Source organism: Lepisosteus oculatus, chromosome 5 (genome assembly GCF_040954835.1).
Source record: "Lepisosteus oculatus isolate fLepOcu1 chromosome 5, fLepOcu1.hap2, whole genome shotgun sequence".
NCBI lineage: Eukaryota > Metazoa > Chordata > Actinopteri > Semionotiformes > Lepisosteidae > Lepisosteus > Lepisosteus oculatus.
Window position 1 is genome coordinate 10,533,540 of NC_090700.1, and position 15,432 is coordinate 10,548,971.

Sequence of the window (15,432 nt, forward strand, 5' to 3'; positions counted from 1 at the left end):
CACTCTCTTTTAAAGATGGACAAGTTCTGGCAAGTTAGATTTCATCATACACATCGAAGTGATGAGCACATTGTTTTGACTCTGCTTTTCTTGACAATTAAAAACTACAGGCGCACCAGAAAAGAATAATTATCATCACTTAATCTCCACATACTGTACAGTAATTCTACAAGTTCTTTTTTTATTTATCCTGTTCTCACCAAACACATGTACAGATGAGTATATCCTGAGTTAGTAGCAGAACTGTGACAACATGACAACCTGTGTGATTTTATCATTCCCATCATAAAAGAAAAGACGTATAAAAGACATTAAATTAAACTTTTCATAAGAGAATGTTACTAACTTCACATATAGCAGTAAGAGCAAACAATGTACTTTGTAAAGAGACAGATCTTAATTGTCGCCACAAAGCTACACTACTTTGCATTATATTGCAGATCACTATTTAGGAGAATTTTTCTTTTTTAAGAGAGTATATTTAGTAAAACTAAAAAAGAAGTAATACACATTTATTCAATAAATTGTACAGTTAATAGTTAAGAATTACAGTTAAACTCCTTTACTCTTTTAAGGGCATTTACTACAGAGTAATCAAATCTGACTACAAGCAAGTAAGACAACATTTTTTTAGGAAGTACTCATATATGGGTTTAAGCATCAACAAATCTAGTATTCTGTAGAGGTTTGTATTGCATTCTCAAAGCCCACTAAATTTACTGAGGTTCTTCAAAGCTAAAAGACTTTTGTTATCACGAAGTTGTGGGTGATATATTACATAGGCTTCTGTTCACCCTCAGGCTGAAGAGAAAGACAGCAGACCTCCAGTACCCTCTTGGTTTTATTAACATTTGGCAATACGTTCTGATAAAATGAAATTGGTGAAAAAAATGACTCAAGAACTGATTCCTTAAGTGAAAAAATAAAATGAATGGGAAAAAAGATGTTACTGGTGCAATAATAAAATTAACTAGATATGTTAAAGTCTCTTACCATGTCTTTTCTCTTTGTGCTTGGATAGAAAGATGCTGAACTGGACTGAGGAAATCACATTTCAACAGCAATGGAAAAAATCAGCCTTCTAAATGACCATGCATAGGCTGTAGCTGACAGATTATACCCAGTGGATGTGATTTATGACCCTTTCTTTATATTCAAAAACATGCAGCTGTTCATGCTGCGCTTCACATAGGTTCTAGCTAGCCAGAGTAAACCTTTCAAGAAGGCTGCCACACTATGGAAGCTTCTTAGCACTCCACCATGGTCCTTGCGATGAAGCTTGTAAAAACACCAGCTCAATAGAGGAAGAAGGACTGTCGATGCCTTAGGCAAAGAAAGATGCAGGCAGTGGGGAAATAAAATAAAATATCTGTGGCACTGGTATGATGTGTCAGCAACGGAACTGGGGTTTTTAGTCTAGGATTTGGTAGGCATTTAGGAATACTGTATACAACGCACTGTATGGAGTGATCCAATACAAAGACACTAAAAGTACATTCCTCAGAATGTGTTGGATAAAAACAACTGTCCAAACTACATTTGACCTTGACGAACACATTGTTAATACTTAGGCAGAAGGAATTAAGGGGTTGTGTCATGTTCTCTGGGGTCTGAAAAGGTTCTATTCTGCTGGAGGGGATGTAGTCGATAAGGGGGTACTTCCAAGTGCAGTGTAAAGGTCATTCAAAAATGGCAAAATGGTGGGACATCTGTCAGCTATGATATTAAGGAAGGTTTTGAAAGCGTTCATTGTTACTGTAGCTCAATTTAATGTGTGAGAATGGAGACGTGGAACAGTTTTGCTTAAGATATTAGGGAAAAGAGAAAAATCAATTTAACTGCATCAATTAAATTCACCTTAATAGGAATAATGAGTTTTAATTCCTTTTTGTCCTGAAGAAACCATGCATAGAAATTAGGTTTGAAGACAATTTGAGAAATAATCCCTTCCGATTCACTCCATATGCAAGCTATTTATTCCTGTTTACTTTAGCATATCCAATACACTTGGTTAAGAAAAAAAAAACTACTGTTATACTGTAGTATATGTACTGTATCAAAACAGTGGTGAGAGACTAGAACTGGTAGTGGTGTGCATACACAGTCAGGTAGGAGCACACCTGCAGATTAGGTCATTGAAATACGAGAGCACTGACTCACGGACAATTCAGCAAGTGTCAGGCTGAATTATAAAATCAATTTTAAAAACACCTAGGGGGCTCTAAAAGATGGATAGCCAAAAGATGAAGAGAACATGGCAGTTTAGAAAAGAAAATGGGGGCTAGTCATGAAAATAATTAGCGAATTTAAGAGGACAGCGAAACGAATACTAATCCTCCCATCTTTTGGATACCAGAAGAAAAGTTGAAACGTGTTAGGATTTCAAAGGTTGCAATGAGAGGTCTTGGTAGGAGACTATCACTTGAAAAGACAGCCAAGGGACGAATATGAGAAGTTTTCTGGCAGTAAAATTTAGTACAGGGTAATAGACATCCAGGACTATGGGCAGAGAGGTACTTTAGACCTCCTTAAATGTTCTGACTCAATGTTAACGATTTACATATTCTCTGAATTCAATGGCAAGTGATTGATGTATTTCCAAATCCATTACCAGCCAGGGATAAACGGAGCATTGAAGACAGCTGTATACCAAGATCATTAAAATGAATGTGTATGCACAAAATGACAGACAACCATTGCAAGTTTTGTAATTTTTTTACTTTTGTCAACTTTTTAAACATTGAACCTGAGATGTCTAGTTAAATCTTCCTATGATCAAGAGCCACTGATGACAAAATGACCAAAGAAGTCAATTTCGAGAGTAGTCTGCTAAAATTCAAGGTACAAACTAAAAGAACTTCACAATGTGAAAGCAAATTTAGTAATATCGTCATCTGTTTATTTTGCTAGAAGTTTTTTAAGGTCATAAAGTAATGTTTTTACCACATTAAACAGTGTACGCTTGAACAGGAGAGTAAAAAAAAATCTCTGCCTGTATAGTAGATGAAAAAAGTTGAATGTGTGATGCTGTAAATTGAACAAAGCTAAAAGATGCTAGTCAGATGCTATGCCACGTTTTCCCATTATGTAAATGACAACAGCCTTAGAAAACTTCAGTTTTGATGAGAGAAGCATTTTTGAAGCATTACCATATAGCATAACTAGCCTGAATGGTTAAGTCATCTACTAATTTTGAAAATCAATGTATTGTTTTAAGGAGGTAGAAATAATAATTGTTATGTTTTTTATAGTCTTTTTTGGAAAAACTACAGAGTGGGTAGATTAGTGAGATGATTTGAGTAATGTCTTGTTAGGGCATTGTTCAAACGGCCCAATTAAAAGGGAATTTAAGGGAATTTTAAATACATTTCTAGAAGTAAGATTGTTAGCTTGTCTGTGTTTAAGTACAGTACATACCACACATTGTGTTCTTAACAAGTTAGATGGACTGAGTGGTCACCTCTGTTTTGTTATATTATTTCCAAACCAGGTCAGCTCCAATACAGAAGTTATCATTGTGCTAAGTTGTGCAAAAATTAATGCACACTTAAATAGAAGATTCTCATTTTCATATCTTAGTCATTTATAAGTTGAATTTATAAGAATAGAATAATTTAGAATACTGGTTATGTGTGCTAATTCATTTCAACTTTTATACATCCAACTTGTGTTCCAGCCATTTAAACAAGGAATTTTGATTACTCTGTTGCTATATAGAAAAACTATTGCCTGTGCTCTCTCCTCTTTCATATTACTGGCATATGTTGCAAAACAGACCAAAGCACTTAACCTGCTAACATAGAGCAGAAGAACCAAGGATTCTGGCCAAATATTTAGGAACTGTAGCAGATTAAATAGCTAAGACAAAGGACTTTAAATTCTCTGTTTAATTTTCTAAGAATGAAAAGATCTAGAAACCCAAAGATAAGTATCTGTACTCTGTTCTTACACTTTATTGCCTAGGATGATAATGAGATCCACTAAAAAGAAATGTTGCTTGGCTTTTTTGTTTCTCTTTGTATCATACTAAATATTGGTATTTATATTAAGGCATCTGTCTGTCTTTAATGAAATAAAACAAATACAATAAAGTTGGACAGTTCCCAAGCTGTATTCTCCGAACGTATCACAAAATCCATGATAAAATAATTACTGAAATTGCCTGCCCTGCTCTTGCTGTCTTGCTCTGGTGTGGAACGTAATAAAAAGAATGATCAAAGCAATAATGGAAAACACTGGCTGTCCAGCTCTGCCAATAAATAATGTGTACAAGAACAGCAGTTGGTTCTTCTTTGATGTAACCAGTTGTGGTAACACGTCACCAGTTGTCTCCATGGTTTGGAAGCCTGTCAGGAAATGCAATTAGCTATGCCTCAGTGCTAGTCTTAATTTTCAAAAATTCCAAAAGTATTCTACTCGGATTTTGAGGTAAAGGTGTTATTTAGTATTTATTTACTCTTCAACAATTGAGACATTTCTAATTTAAACTTGTATTATACAGCTACACCTCAGAGCTACTTACTGAAAATGTAAAATATTTGTTATCGAATATTCCCAACAGATTATTTCTTTTTTTTTTAATTCGGTGGTCTTTAAATTAAGATACAACAAATAAAAAACTGAAGTTCACAAATTGTGAACATGAGACATCTTTATTTAAAATACTAGACAAATAAGAAGAGACTTGTTTTCAGAACTTAATCATCTTGTAGCCACTTCAAAAACATAGTGTACTCAGGGGGTATACACAGTATACATTAGGAACTAGCTTCATATGACATGGTCTGTGTTCCTTAGGGTCCAGAAATAGGGGTTACCAGATGCTTTTTTATTGCAGGTTTCAAACAAACCTTTAGCAACAAACAGAGGAAGCCAATCCCTTTGTTTTGCCCCTGAGGTCAAACAAATGATATATTGGGTGTGTAGACCTCCGTTCCCAGGGGAAGCCATAGGCACTCATTGCAGAACAGTGACGTAAGTACAGAAATTGAGAAGATCCAGGAAGCTTGTATTGTGATTGTAAGTCCTGGAATGATTGAAGACCGTTTTTTATTAGAATGTGAATTCCCTGCATCACCCAAAAATGGAAAAGAGAAAGAAAAAATGTTATGCTAAAATAATGTTATAATCATGAACAATAGGAGAATGGGCAAGCCTTGTTTTCTGTGATTTTGTGAATTCTTTCTGCTGAGTGCCAAGTCTTAATTAATTGTGTAATTACTGTATGACGCCCACATTCAAATTTCAGTGTCTAAGCCCTTGTGAGTAATATATGGAGAAATAATTTCCCCAAAGCATATAAGCGTATTGCAGCTGTGAAAAATGTTTTAATCATTGTCCAATACATTATGAAGAACGTAGAGATTTGAATCGAACAGAAGGACTATATACTAAACATAAAGCTGTCTCCTGAGCCATGTACAATATGGTGGCACTTGGTATTCTACTACAGAGTACCATTCTAAATATAGCTTCTCCATAGCTTTGTGGTTTTAACACTTTTGTGGTTTTAACAGGAGTTGAACACATTGGTGAAGATTGTACTGTACTTGGTTAGGGAGCTCTGTTCTCCCTCATTGTGACACATACTGTACAGTAGCAAGAGTCTGTTTGACCCAATACAGTGGTTTGAAAGTTATAAAGTTTGAGGTACAGCAGATTATAATAGACGTTGTGGTTAAATCTTTAGTGATGTGCTGAAGAAAAAAAAACCTGAATGCTTCAACCTAGATCAATTTAAAAAGAAAACTTGTTTCATTCAACAGTTTTCTTAAGGCAATTTGAATATTCAGTCCAAAACGACTGTTTTCTTTGGATAGTGATACCTTTCTGTTAGATTCTTTCCCACATTTTTATGATCAGTGGAAATCCCTAGGATGGCAAAGCGATTAGCATTCTGCCTAACAGTGCTGGGGCCCTGGGTTCAATTCTGAAACTAAGGGGACTATGGACTTTGTACAGTATGTTCGCCCCACATTCATGCGGGTTTCCTCTCACAGTCCCAAAAACACATGTTAATTGGCCCTAGGTGTGAGTGTGTGCAGGACTTTGTTTCTGTCTGCCTTGTGATGGGCTTTCCTAATGGACTAATACAAGCACTATGCGAAAGAAAATGGTAGTGAAATATGTCTGAATTAATTTTTGGATTGAAGCTTAAAACTTGTATACTGAAAAGGTATAAAAGACTAAATGAGATTTGACAGCTGTTACTAATTCCCTTGAGAGTGAAAGAAGTGTTTCTTCAGATGGGCTGTCTTTTAACAACATCAATCCATAAAAGAATAGGTAAATCAACTGACGACGGCACCGCTTCTGCTTCTTGCAGACTACTGCAACGTGCAGGACTTTAAGCACAATGGGGTACATTAGGAAAATATGTACAGTACCCCTTCTTCCCTTGGCATGTCTCTGCTGGATTGTCACTGGACAGTAATTCAGGTAGAAGCACAAGAGCGATTGCTCCACTGAGTCACTCAACAGGGATAGCCTGTTTGTAGGCAACTTGAGCAGAAATACCCACAGCCTCACAGTTTGTCACAGCCTCCAAAAGAGCTGCTTCCACATATGCCTTTTGGTATTTATATACAGTATATGTCAAATTCTGTCTGAATTGTAGCCTTAAGATATAATTGAAATTCGGGAGGAAGATTAGATCCTAACCTTGAACACACATCTGCTCATCTATGCATATCAGTTTTGCACCTGGGATTTCCTTTCGTGTGTCTCTCTCGCATTCCCCCTCACCTCCCCAGTACGTCTTTGTAGCCAACTCCCCAGCTCAAGCCTCACACAAGTGAGGGGGAGTTTGGGCTGCCTGTCCAGTCTGGGATACGCTGTCATTCTCTCAAATTTTTTACATATATTTGCCACCTCTCATATTCATTAGGAGCTCACCAAGCTACTGAATATGAAAATAGACAAACTGCTGTCAATAGGGGTACACGTGCTTAGTTTGAAGATGTTAATTTCTTTTCTTTAATAAAATAATTTCCCTCTTCCCTCAAAACAGGTGACATGCTCACGTGTGATTGGTGAGGACTTTTAAAATATTAAAATATTTTATACAGGGATTTCACATTGTGCAGATTTCTCTTTCAAAATGGAACAAGATATTTTCTTCCCCTCTGGTGATGTGGTGGATCACATGTGTTAAAGGACAATTGTATTTTCTCAACTTAGACCCAAATACCCATTGTTTTTCACTCCTGGTCTTACAGTGTATTCCAATTTCTGTACTCACTGTTCCTGGGTTGCTGAATGTTTATTACTTAATTATGTGCTGCATATTTGTAATCAGAAGGCACTGCTTTTGGGTATTACAGTGCTTGTACTCCCATGTGTAGAAGTTTGAGAGCCAATTTATTTACTGAGTTTATGGACATGCAAACACTATGCTGCAGCAGCTGGACTGGTCTCAGGTGGAATTGGTTCAGGCTGTCTTTGTGTACAAGACTACACAACACATAACTAATTCTGCCCAGTTGGCTGTCTTTTTCGGAAGCATTTTTGAATCGAATATGCATCCATAATTAATCTGACTGTTTCCTGGTAGAGAGAAGTCCCTGGAGGTCATTGCTTACAGTGAACATGTACAGGTCTCAGTGCTCATTGCGTGTCTTCACAAGTTTCCCCCTTGCTGTGATGTAGTCGCACTGTTTTTTTCAGTGCTGTTCAAGTCTTGAAAATTTAAGAAACAGAGGTCTTCATTATGTGACCTTTGAACCCCAAGCAGCCCTTAGGCTAATGAGAGAATTCAAGGATTCCAAGGTGCTATTTACAATGTAAAACAATGTTATTCATTCAGCATTCTATCTTAACTGTTTGAATCTACAATAATTTTGTTTTGAGTAAAACACATTCATTTTTTTAAATATACATATGGGATGTTATTCATAAAAATACGGTATGCCCATATCGTCCTGTTAAAAACAGTGACAGCTATTTTTAACCTCTTTCATATAATCACTGTCAGGATAACGAATGTGAATAATGTTAAAAGTAACATAACAAATACCTGAGAGTGTCATTCAACAACTAGGAGTCAGAATGGAATGTAAATGAAAATGTCCAAGTTTGATGGCAGAGCTGACAGTAAATTGTGCTGTGGTAATGGTATGCGGTATTCAAATTAATATGACAAAGGCAAAGGAAGCCGAAATGCGCCACTCAAGAACTTATTATTCTAAAAGAGCAGCATGTGGAAAAGACAAATTATCTAGAGGGCCTATAAAAAAAGAGAAAATGCATTTGGTAATATCAGCTAGGAAGATGAACACAATCTTCACGTGATCTGAAAAAATATGAGAGAAACAGGTATTAATATCAAGGCTCCATAATTATTGTCGTTCACTGGAGCGACACAGAGGATATTTACGGCTGAGTTTATATTTTTAGTTTTTGGATTACACAAGGTAAAAAAAGTGTTTGGGAAATACACCAGGTCCTTATCGTTTCATTTCATTTCAGAAGATGAGTAGCTTTTTAGTTGTGTCATTGTGCCTAAAACATGGAATTGGAATATTGAACCATAGACTCAAATTCTTGATCTCTAAGAATGTAATTAGAGCTGCAAGAAAACAAGAGTGTAGCAAACAAGCGGAGCCATTTGGTCCATCAAACTGGCACATTGGTTGCTGGTAGCTAATTGATCCTGGGATCTTATCCATTTTTCCTTTAAGCCAGGTTATCAAATGTTACTATGGGAAAAACATCTGGGAAGTGTGTTTTGAAACTCCCACAATCCTTTGTGTTGAAAGGAGCCAAACAATTGTCAGAACAGAAATGGAAAATTAGAAAATGCCAGAATATTTAGAATTCCAGCTTTAAGTGCTGAAAAACAGAGAAAAAAATGGAATGATGTGTCTCCAATATCAAGTGAATGTACACAACAGTGACCCCCATTAAGCCACAAGGCACTGAAACCATATACTGTAACCTCTGAGCATTCAGTTTGTTTCCTACTGGCTTCACTCAGCTGAAAGTTTTCAAGCTTTTTGTGACCACTTGTGAAGGCAGGTGTACATCAATCAACAGCTCTTATAACCCATAGCAGCTCTTATACCTCATTTCAGAAACCTACCTTTTCAGTTATGTTTTATTTTTGTTTCATCTCAAATTCAAAATCATGCAAATGGAAATGTAAACAAGACACAATTACATTTGTGCTGCACTGCTTGATCAATTATGCTGATGCCTATGTGTAAACTGTGTGTACTTGCACATTTTGTCTTGCAGCGGGCTGGTGAGAAACCATTGACTTTTTTGTACTTAAAAAATTCTAAAAGAAAGGCCCAAGGTTTCAGGGATTATCAACACAGGTATTCAAGAGAGATTAAAGAGGACACGCCAAGGTGTCTAATAATCTCAGCCTAAAATGCAAGAGGTTTTATGACAGACTTGTTTTTCCGGGAGTTTACTTCTTGATCAAAATGATTATTGCGTTTCCACAGGGGCCTCCATTTAAAAATAAACGGAAAAATCTAATAACCCTGGGCATGAACCCATTCAGACAGACAAATTGTTTGATATTGCTGTAAATTCTGCCCAGGCATTGTAATACAGTTGAATGTTAAATTGACCCTTTCTCTTCAATGTCTAAGTTAGATTTGAACTTACTGTAAGTCACCAAAGGTAAAAGCCTTTAAAAATGTTCATTTTAGTGTGGTATTATTTAGGTCTCCCTCATCCTTCTCCCATTGTTGGACTGCAGCTTTATTAAATTCAAGATTACAACTTCCACCATCCTGTCTTCCCTCCACATGTATATTAAATTCATATTTATTTGCTTTAGGTTCTTCTTAAGTCAGGGTGTAAGAAAGGTGCATCAAGGGCGCTCCTCCAAAATCTGATTTGAAATTCAAACCACAGATTGCTTTTTTATCATATTTAAGTGTCATGTTAATTTTCACCTCCGGTGAGTCTTTGTGCTAAAACACTTGTGTTCGATGTAGCTGATGTCAGGTAACACTTCTTTAAATATTCCTCCGGTGTAGTACACTTCTCAGCTAAGAATGCAGTTCAGATTTTTCACAAAAAAGTCAGATTGTAACTTCTGAGATGTATTAAAGCTATTAAAACAGAACCAAAAGTTGGAAAAAATTAGCCAGAAAGGCTGAGAAAGCATTTGCAAACTATAAATATATAATATATTCTGACATCAGCACATTAGTTGTCTTACTTAATACTTGAGAGGCATTCTGAGTCTATTTTATTGGAAACACATTTCACATAGCGCCTTAATATCTGAAGTACTGTATATGAAGAAAAAAACACCAACAACAACCATTTGCACTTCACACATTAAAAAGATGTTAGCTCTGCTTGAGCTGTAGAGTGTGAAAAGTGATCTAATTTATTTTTCAGTCTGTAATTCAGCCATTATATAGCATGTCAGATTATTATCTTTAATCATCTTACTTCAGAGGTATGCAGTAAGGAATATTGTGGCCTGGTAGAAAGAACTAAACAATGCGAGATGCTGACTTCTCAAACCAGATTCTGGTTTCTAGTTACATATACTGTATAAACACAGTATATCAACAGCAGTAGGGTCTGGCAGTTCATACTGAGTGTGACAGAAATAATGCCAATCTGAATATTTGGGGACACAATTAATGGACCGTCCTTTGGAGATTTCTGGATCCATTACATGACCAAGGATGATTAATTGTTACAGAGCATTCATGATATTTTGCTGTCCAGAGCTAATAACATTAAGAGCAGCAGAGCCGGGTTTCCAGAATTCCACAATTGTACCACGACCCCATTATTTACACTGTGCCACAGTATCATGGAATGTCGTATTGCCATTATGGAACTGTTGGCCTATTACTCTCACAGAGGTAGCATTTCATTGCCTGGGCTGCCTGCTGACTGACCAGATTGAATGCACCGTGAGAAAAGAATTACATTAAAGCAGACTACTTCATCTTCTTGACTTCTTTTTTTTAATATTAGGAAACAGATCACTGACTAAAATTTTAGAATGAGAAAGGAATAAAAAGCAGGTCAGGCGTAAATGCTGTATATACTGTGAATGATTTCACTTTTCATTTTTTTAAGAGGAGCATTTTTTCTAACCTAACAAAACCTAAGAATATCAAATGGAAGATTATCACCAGAAAATTCGGGGCACATTAAAAAGAAGTGATTTTTTCTTAAGCATTCAAAATTTAGCTAGCTAAACTGCTAGTCAAAATACATGGTGAAAAGGAGATAATCAAGAGAATGACTGCCTAGACTGTAATACTTTAAACACAGGGTGCACTGTGAGATATAAAATGTTTTTAATCAACTAAACAAAAACAGCTTAAATCTAGAAACCCAAAGAAGTAAATGGTTAAAAAACATACAGATGCAGAAGTAGCATTAGAATTTAGTAAAGCCTAAAACCGTGAAATCTGTGGGTCAGTATGACTAACTGACTATGTTTTTAACTTTTCAATAAGACTGCGTACTATAGCTCATGAATACTAGCCCTCATGAATACAGGCCACTGGCTTAATGCACTCCCACACTTTCCTCTCTGTGGGGACAAGGTTACCTCTAAGTTGACCTACTGCTACACCACTGGGACTATATTATTAATCCATTTACAGTCTAGTGTAATTGACTCCAATTACTTACAATGCTAAAGGCCATTACTGCAAGAGGTTGTATGGTGTTTGAATAGTACATAATGTAATGGACTTACTTGCCATGCATAACTTAATTGATTAATTCATTACAATGGACAAAAAAAGTTTCTCATTACACCAGTAGTTTCTGTGTAATTCTGAATTACTGTACACTATACTTTGCATTCGAAAAAAAATCTTTATTTCAGATACTTAATTTGTTTTCCTGATGGCTTTTAAAATTCTTTTTCACCCTACTGTAATGTGAGCTGTTCATTTTATATGTAATCCCGTTGGACTGTGTTTTTATGCAGCAAGGGTCAGATGTTGTCTCTGGGCAAAGTGCTTTCTGCTTTTGTACTTCTCTCCATCTCTGTTTATTTGGTGCCTGATCTTGATTCTATCATACGGGTCTGTTAGTTATGACAAGTGAAGATAAATTATGATTCTGCTCTTCTATAAATAATCTTCATCAATATTCTTATGATATTATACAGATCATACATGGGAATATAGTAATCCTACACCTTATACTTGGAAATGCCAAGTGTTAAATTATGGCATATAGACAGACCTTAATGAATGAACTATAGTACGAATAGTCTCAGAATTGGTAAAGTTTTATTTGTGTACTTTGATGTAATTTACAGTGGAGAAAGGTGAAGAATTTGAAATGGCATTTTACCAAAGCTGGATTTGAAACTCAGTAATGTCAGAGGAGTAAACATGAGTTAGATTTGTCAAATTTACAACAGTTGTTTTAGTTCAAAATCTGGCAACACTGGAATTAGTTCTTAGTTTTTGATGGTCCAGGTAACCATCTCACTTGAGGCACAGTCTTATGTAAATAGTTAATCCTTTGGCTCACAGTCAGTGAAACAAGAAAATGTGCGCTGTACAGCAGTATTTCTCAACCTGTTTTGTGCTACAGCCAGCTCCCTAAGGTCCTCCTTCTTTGATGTCCTAAAAAGTACAAAAATACAACTTATACCAGAAATTGTACTTCAGGTTACAAAAGGGATACATCAGCACTGCTCTAGGGACCAATGACGGACTGCGTACCAGGGGTTCAAAAATCTGACTATGGCGGCTGTCTAGGAATAGTAGGAGATTAAATCTTTTGATGATTTCATTTTTGCAAAATAAGGGCGGACAAGCAGTTTTTTTTACAGAACTGTCTAATGTTAAATTTTCAATGTGAGAGTTTGAAAGCTTCTGTTCATCGCACACCACTTGAGAGATTGGCAGTGTTTAGTTTTTAAATATAGTTCCAAAGCTGTATACATATTTTAACTGGGTTTAAAGACTGATATTAAAGCAAAGAGTACATACAGTATCAGCTCCCGAATATAGTGTGGTGCCATGTTTCTCGAATCCAGTCTCCGTTTCCCACTGAGATATTGCCATTGATGCTCAGACAACTCAAAATAGGAGCCTATTGATGCCTTTGGCAGAGGGAGTTTTGAATGACCTGCATACTTAAACCACAGAAAGCATCTAAAAAAAATGCAAAGATGGATTTGTGTTTTATTTTTAATCACACATCTTCCCAAACCCCCTTGGGAATGACAGCAAGACACCAAGACACCATTACCACAGCACTTTGGATTAGAGGCGATCCTTTGGAAGGTTGTGTAAAGAGGCTGATTTCACAGGAATTATTTCTGTATCCCCAAACACAGATTTACTTCAAATGCCATTTTAGAATTTTTCAAGGGCGACTAGAAGAGCTGTCCACATAAAGTACATGGGTCGCATTCCTTTGCCGATATTCAGGACAACTCCTCCTCAACTCAATAACCTGCTTCCCTTGTTATCCTTTTTGTAGTTCACTGTGGCTCTAATAAGTATTTTATATTGTAAAATTAGTGTAATTCTAGAATAATTGTATTATTATTGTAAAATATAATTAAACTCCAAACACATAATACAAAAAAGATGATCAATGAATACTTGCCAAATTCCAAGTTGCTTGCAGCCTACAATTTTGTTAATTTACTAATTTGGTCAATTTATATACTGTTAATAAATTCGAATCTGTTTACGCCATCGTTACACTTTGATTCTAGTCTGGTTCAGCTCTAATAAACAGCAGAGAAGATAGAAATGCTGTGTATGAATTTACTGCTTCATTTGTCCATCTGTTCATTCATTAAGTCATTCACTAATCTTGATTTGTGTGAAATGATGTTCTCCCTTTGTCAGGAGTGATTTATTTGCAAGTTGTGTATTGCCCAGGGGTTCATTTACACTGGGCAAGTGTCATGAAGAACATAAAAGGCTTCATAAATTTTTGCAATCCAGTTTCCAAACTTCAGTGTGTGTATTGCTTGAAAGGCTGTGCTGGTTGTTTCAAATCCCCTGCATATTTCATTTATAGAATTCAATTATAGATTACGACTGGATTTTAAATCATAGGTGTTCACTTCATATCCAGAGTTTGTAATGCTGGAAAACAATGGTAAGCGATAAAAGCTTTTGGCTAACTCTGTTTTAAAGAGTACAGGGAAATATTGTAAGAAACGTGCTTCTTTTGATGGAAAATTTAAAATATTTATTGAAAATACCTCTTATAATTATTTGGACACAAATTAATCTTATATTCACGGTGTATCTTGACTTGCACCGATTGTTTGCCGGGATAGGCTCCGGCTCCCCATAACCCTGTATTAGATAAAGTGGTTATAGGTGCGTGACGGCTAAAGAACGTTTTAGGTTCTATTCTGTTTTAGTGATTTCATTTTCGGACACATTTTGGATTATATTATGTATTGAAATATTAATAATTACATTGTTTTTCTGTGCTTTAGACTGACTATCCTTATTGTTTGTATGTACAGTTTCTTCATCTATTCTTCTGTTTTGTTCCAACGATTAAACATACTAACTTATACAAGTTGTGACCACTAACAGACAGCAATCACCTCACAGACTTGTACCGGAAAGAAGAAACCATCGTGGTGTCCGAGAATGGCCACATTCAGAGTCCGCGCTACCCTAACAGCTATCCAAGAAACCTTCTGTTGACCTGGAAAATCCTTTCTCCGGAAAACACTCGGATACTACTAGACTTTGACAGACATTTTGGCCTGGAAGAACCAGAAAATGACATCTGTAGGTAAGTGATGCCGGTTCTAAATACATTTTGAGTACGTTGATGGAAAACTTTTGTTTCCTAATAATTCTTGGCTATATCCTGGTGCATTATGATGTACTGAATTGTACCCAGAATGCATAGTTTTCTTTCAGTTAATATCATTTAAAAAATATGTACAGTAACTATAAAGGGCACATAAGTGCCACAGTCACTACAGGCACTTTTTGCAACACATCAGCTGAATGGAATTGCTCAAGCAATGGTACAAAATCGGTCAGGGGCCACCAGGTTGAGAGGGTTTAGGTTATACAGTCATATGTTGGCTGCACAACTGTGAACTATGTGGTTTTTTGGTGCGTTCCATCTTTGAAAATGTCACTGATGGTCTTCCATGTTAAGGAGAGAGAACCAGTTAAAGTGGAGATCCTTTGGTTGACTGTAATTTTTTATCTGTCCCTCTCAGTAAAGAAAGGTGCTGTACGCAATGAAGAATCTGTCAAAATGTGAGGTTAGATGTCCACAGGATTTGAATCTGTTTATTTGGCTCATAACATACTGAGTTTGTTCTGTGTACTCAACAGTTTTGAACTTCTGTAACAGTATCAATTTAACAACCCAATATCATGACTTGATACAACTAGGATATGATGTAGAGGGTGTGACTGCATTTTGGAATTAACTAGAGTGATGTCTTTGGTAATATCAATCTCAGCTTTTTAT

At 36.1% G+C, this 15,432-nt stretch overlaps 1 protein-coding gene across 2 annotated transcripts in view; it reads left to right on the plus strand.

Moving 5' to 3' along the window:
- The window catches only part of pdgfd (platelet derived growth factor d), a 49,878-nt gene that overhangs the window by 16,984 nt on the left and 17,462 nt on the right, over window positions 1–15,432 (plus strand). The window contains exon 2 of one of the 2 annotated variants that reach the window (XM_015341775.2): window positions 14,547–14,733. In XM_015341775.2, the coding sequence (XP_015197261.1) occupies window positions 14,547–14,733 (187 nt within the window). Of the gene's footprint in view, window positions 1–14,528; window positions 14,734–15,432 lie in introns of both variants that reach the window. The other variant, XM_006627825.3, reaches the window with a different exon arrangement.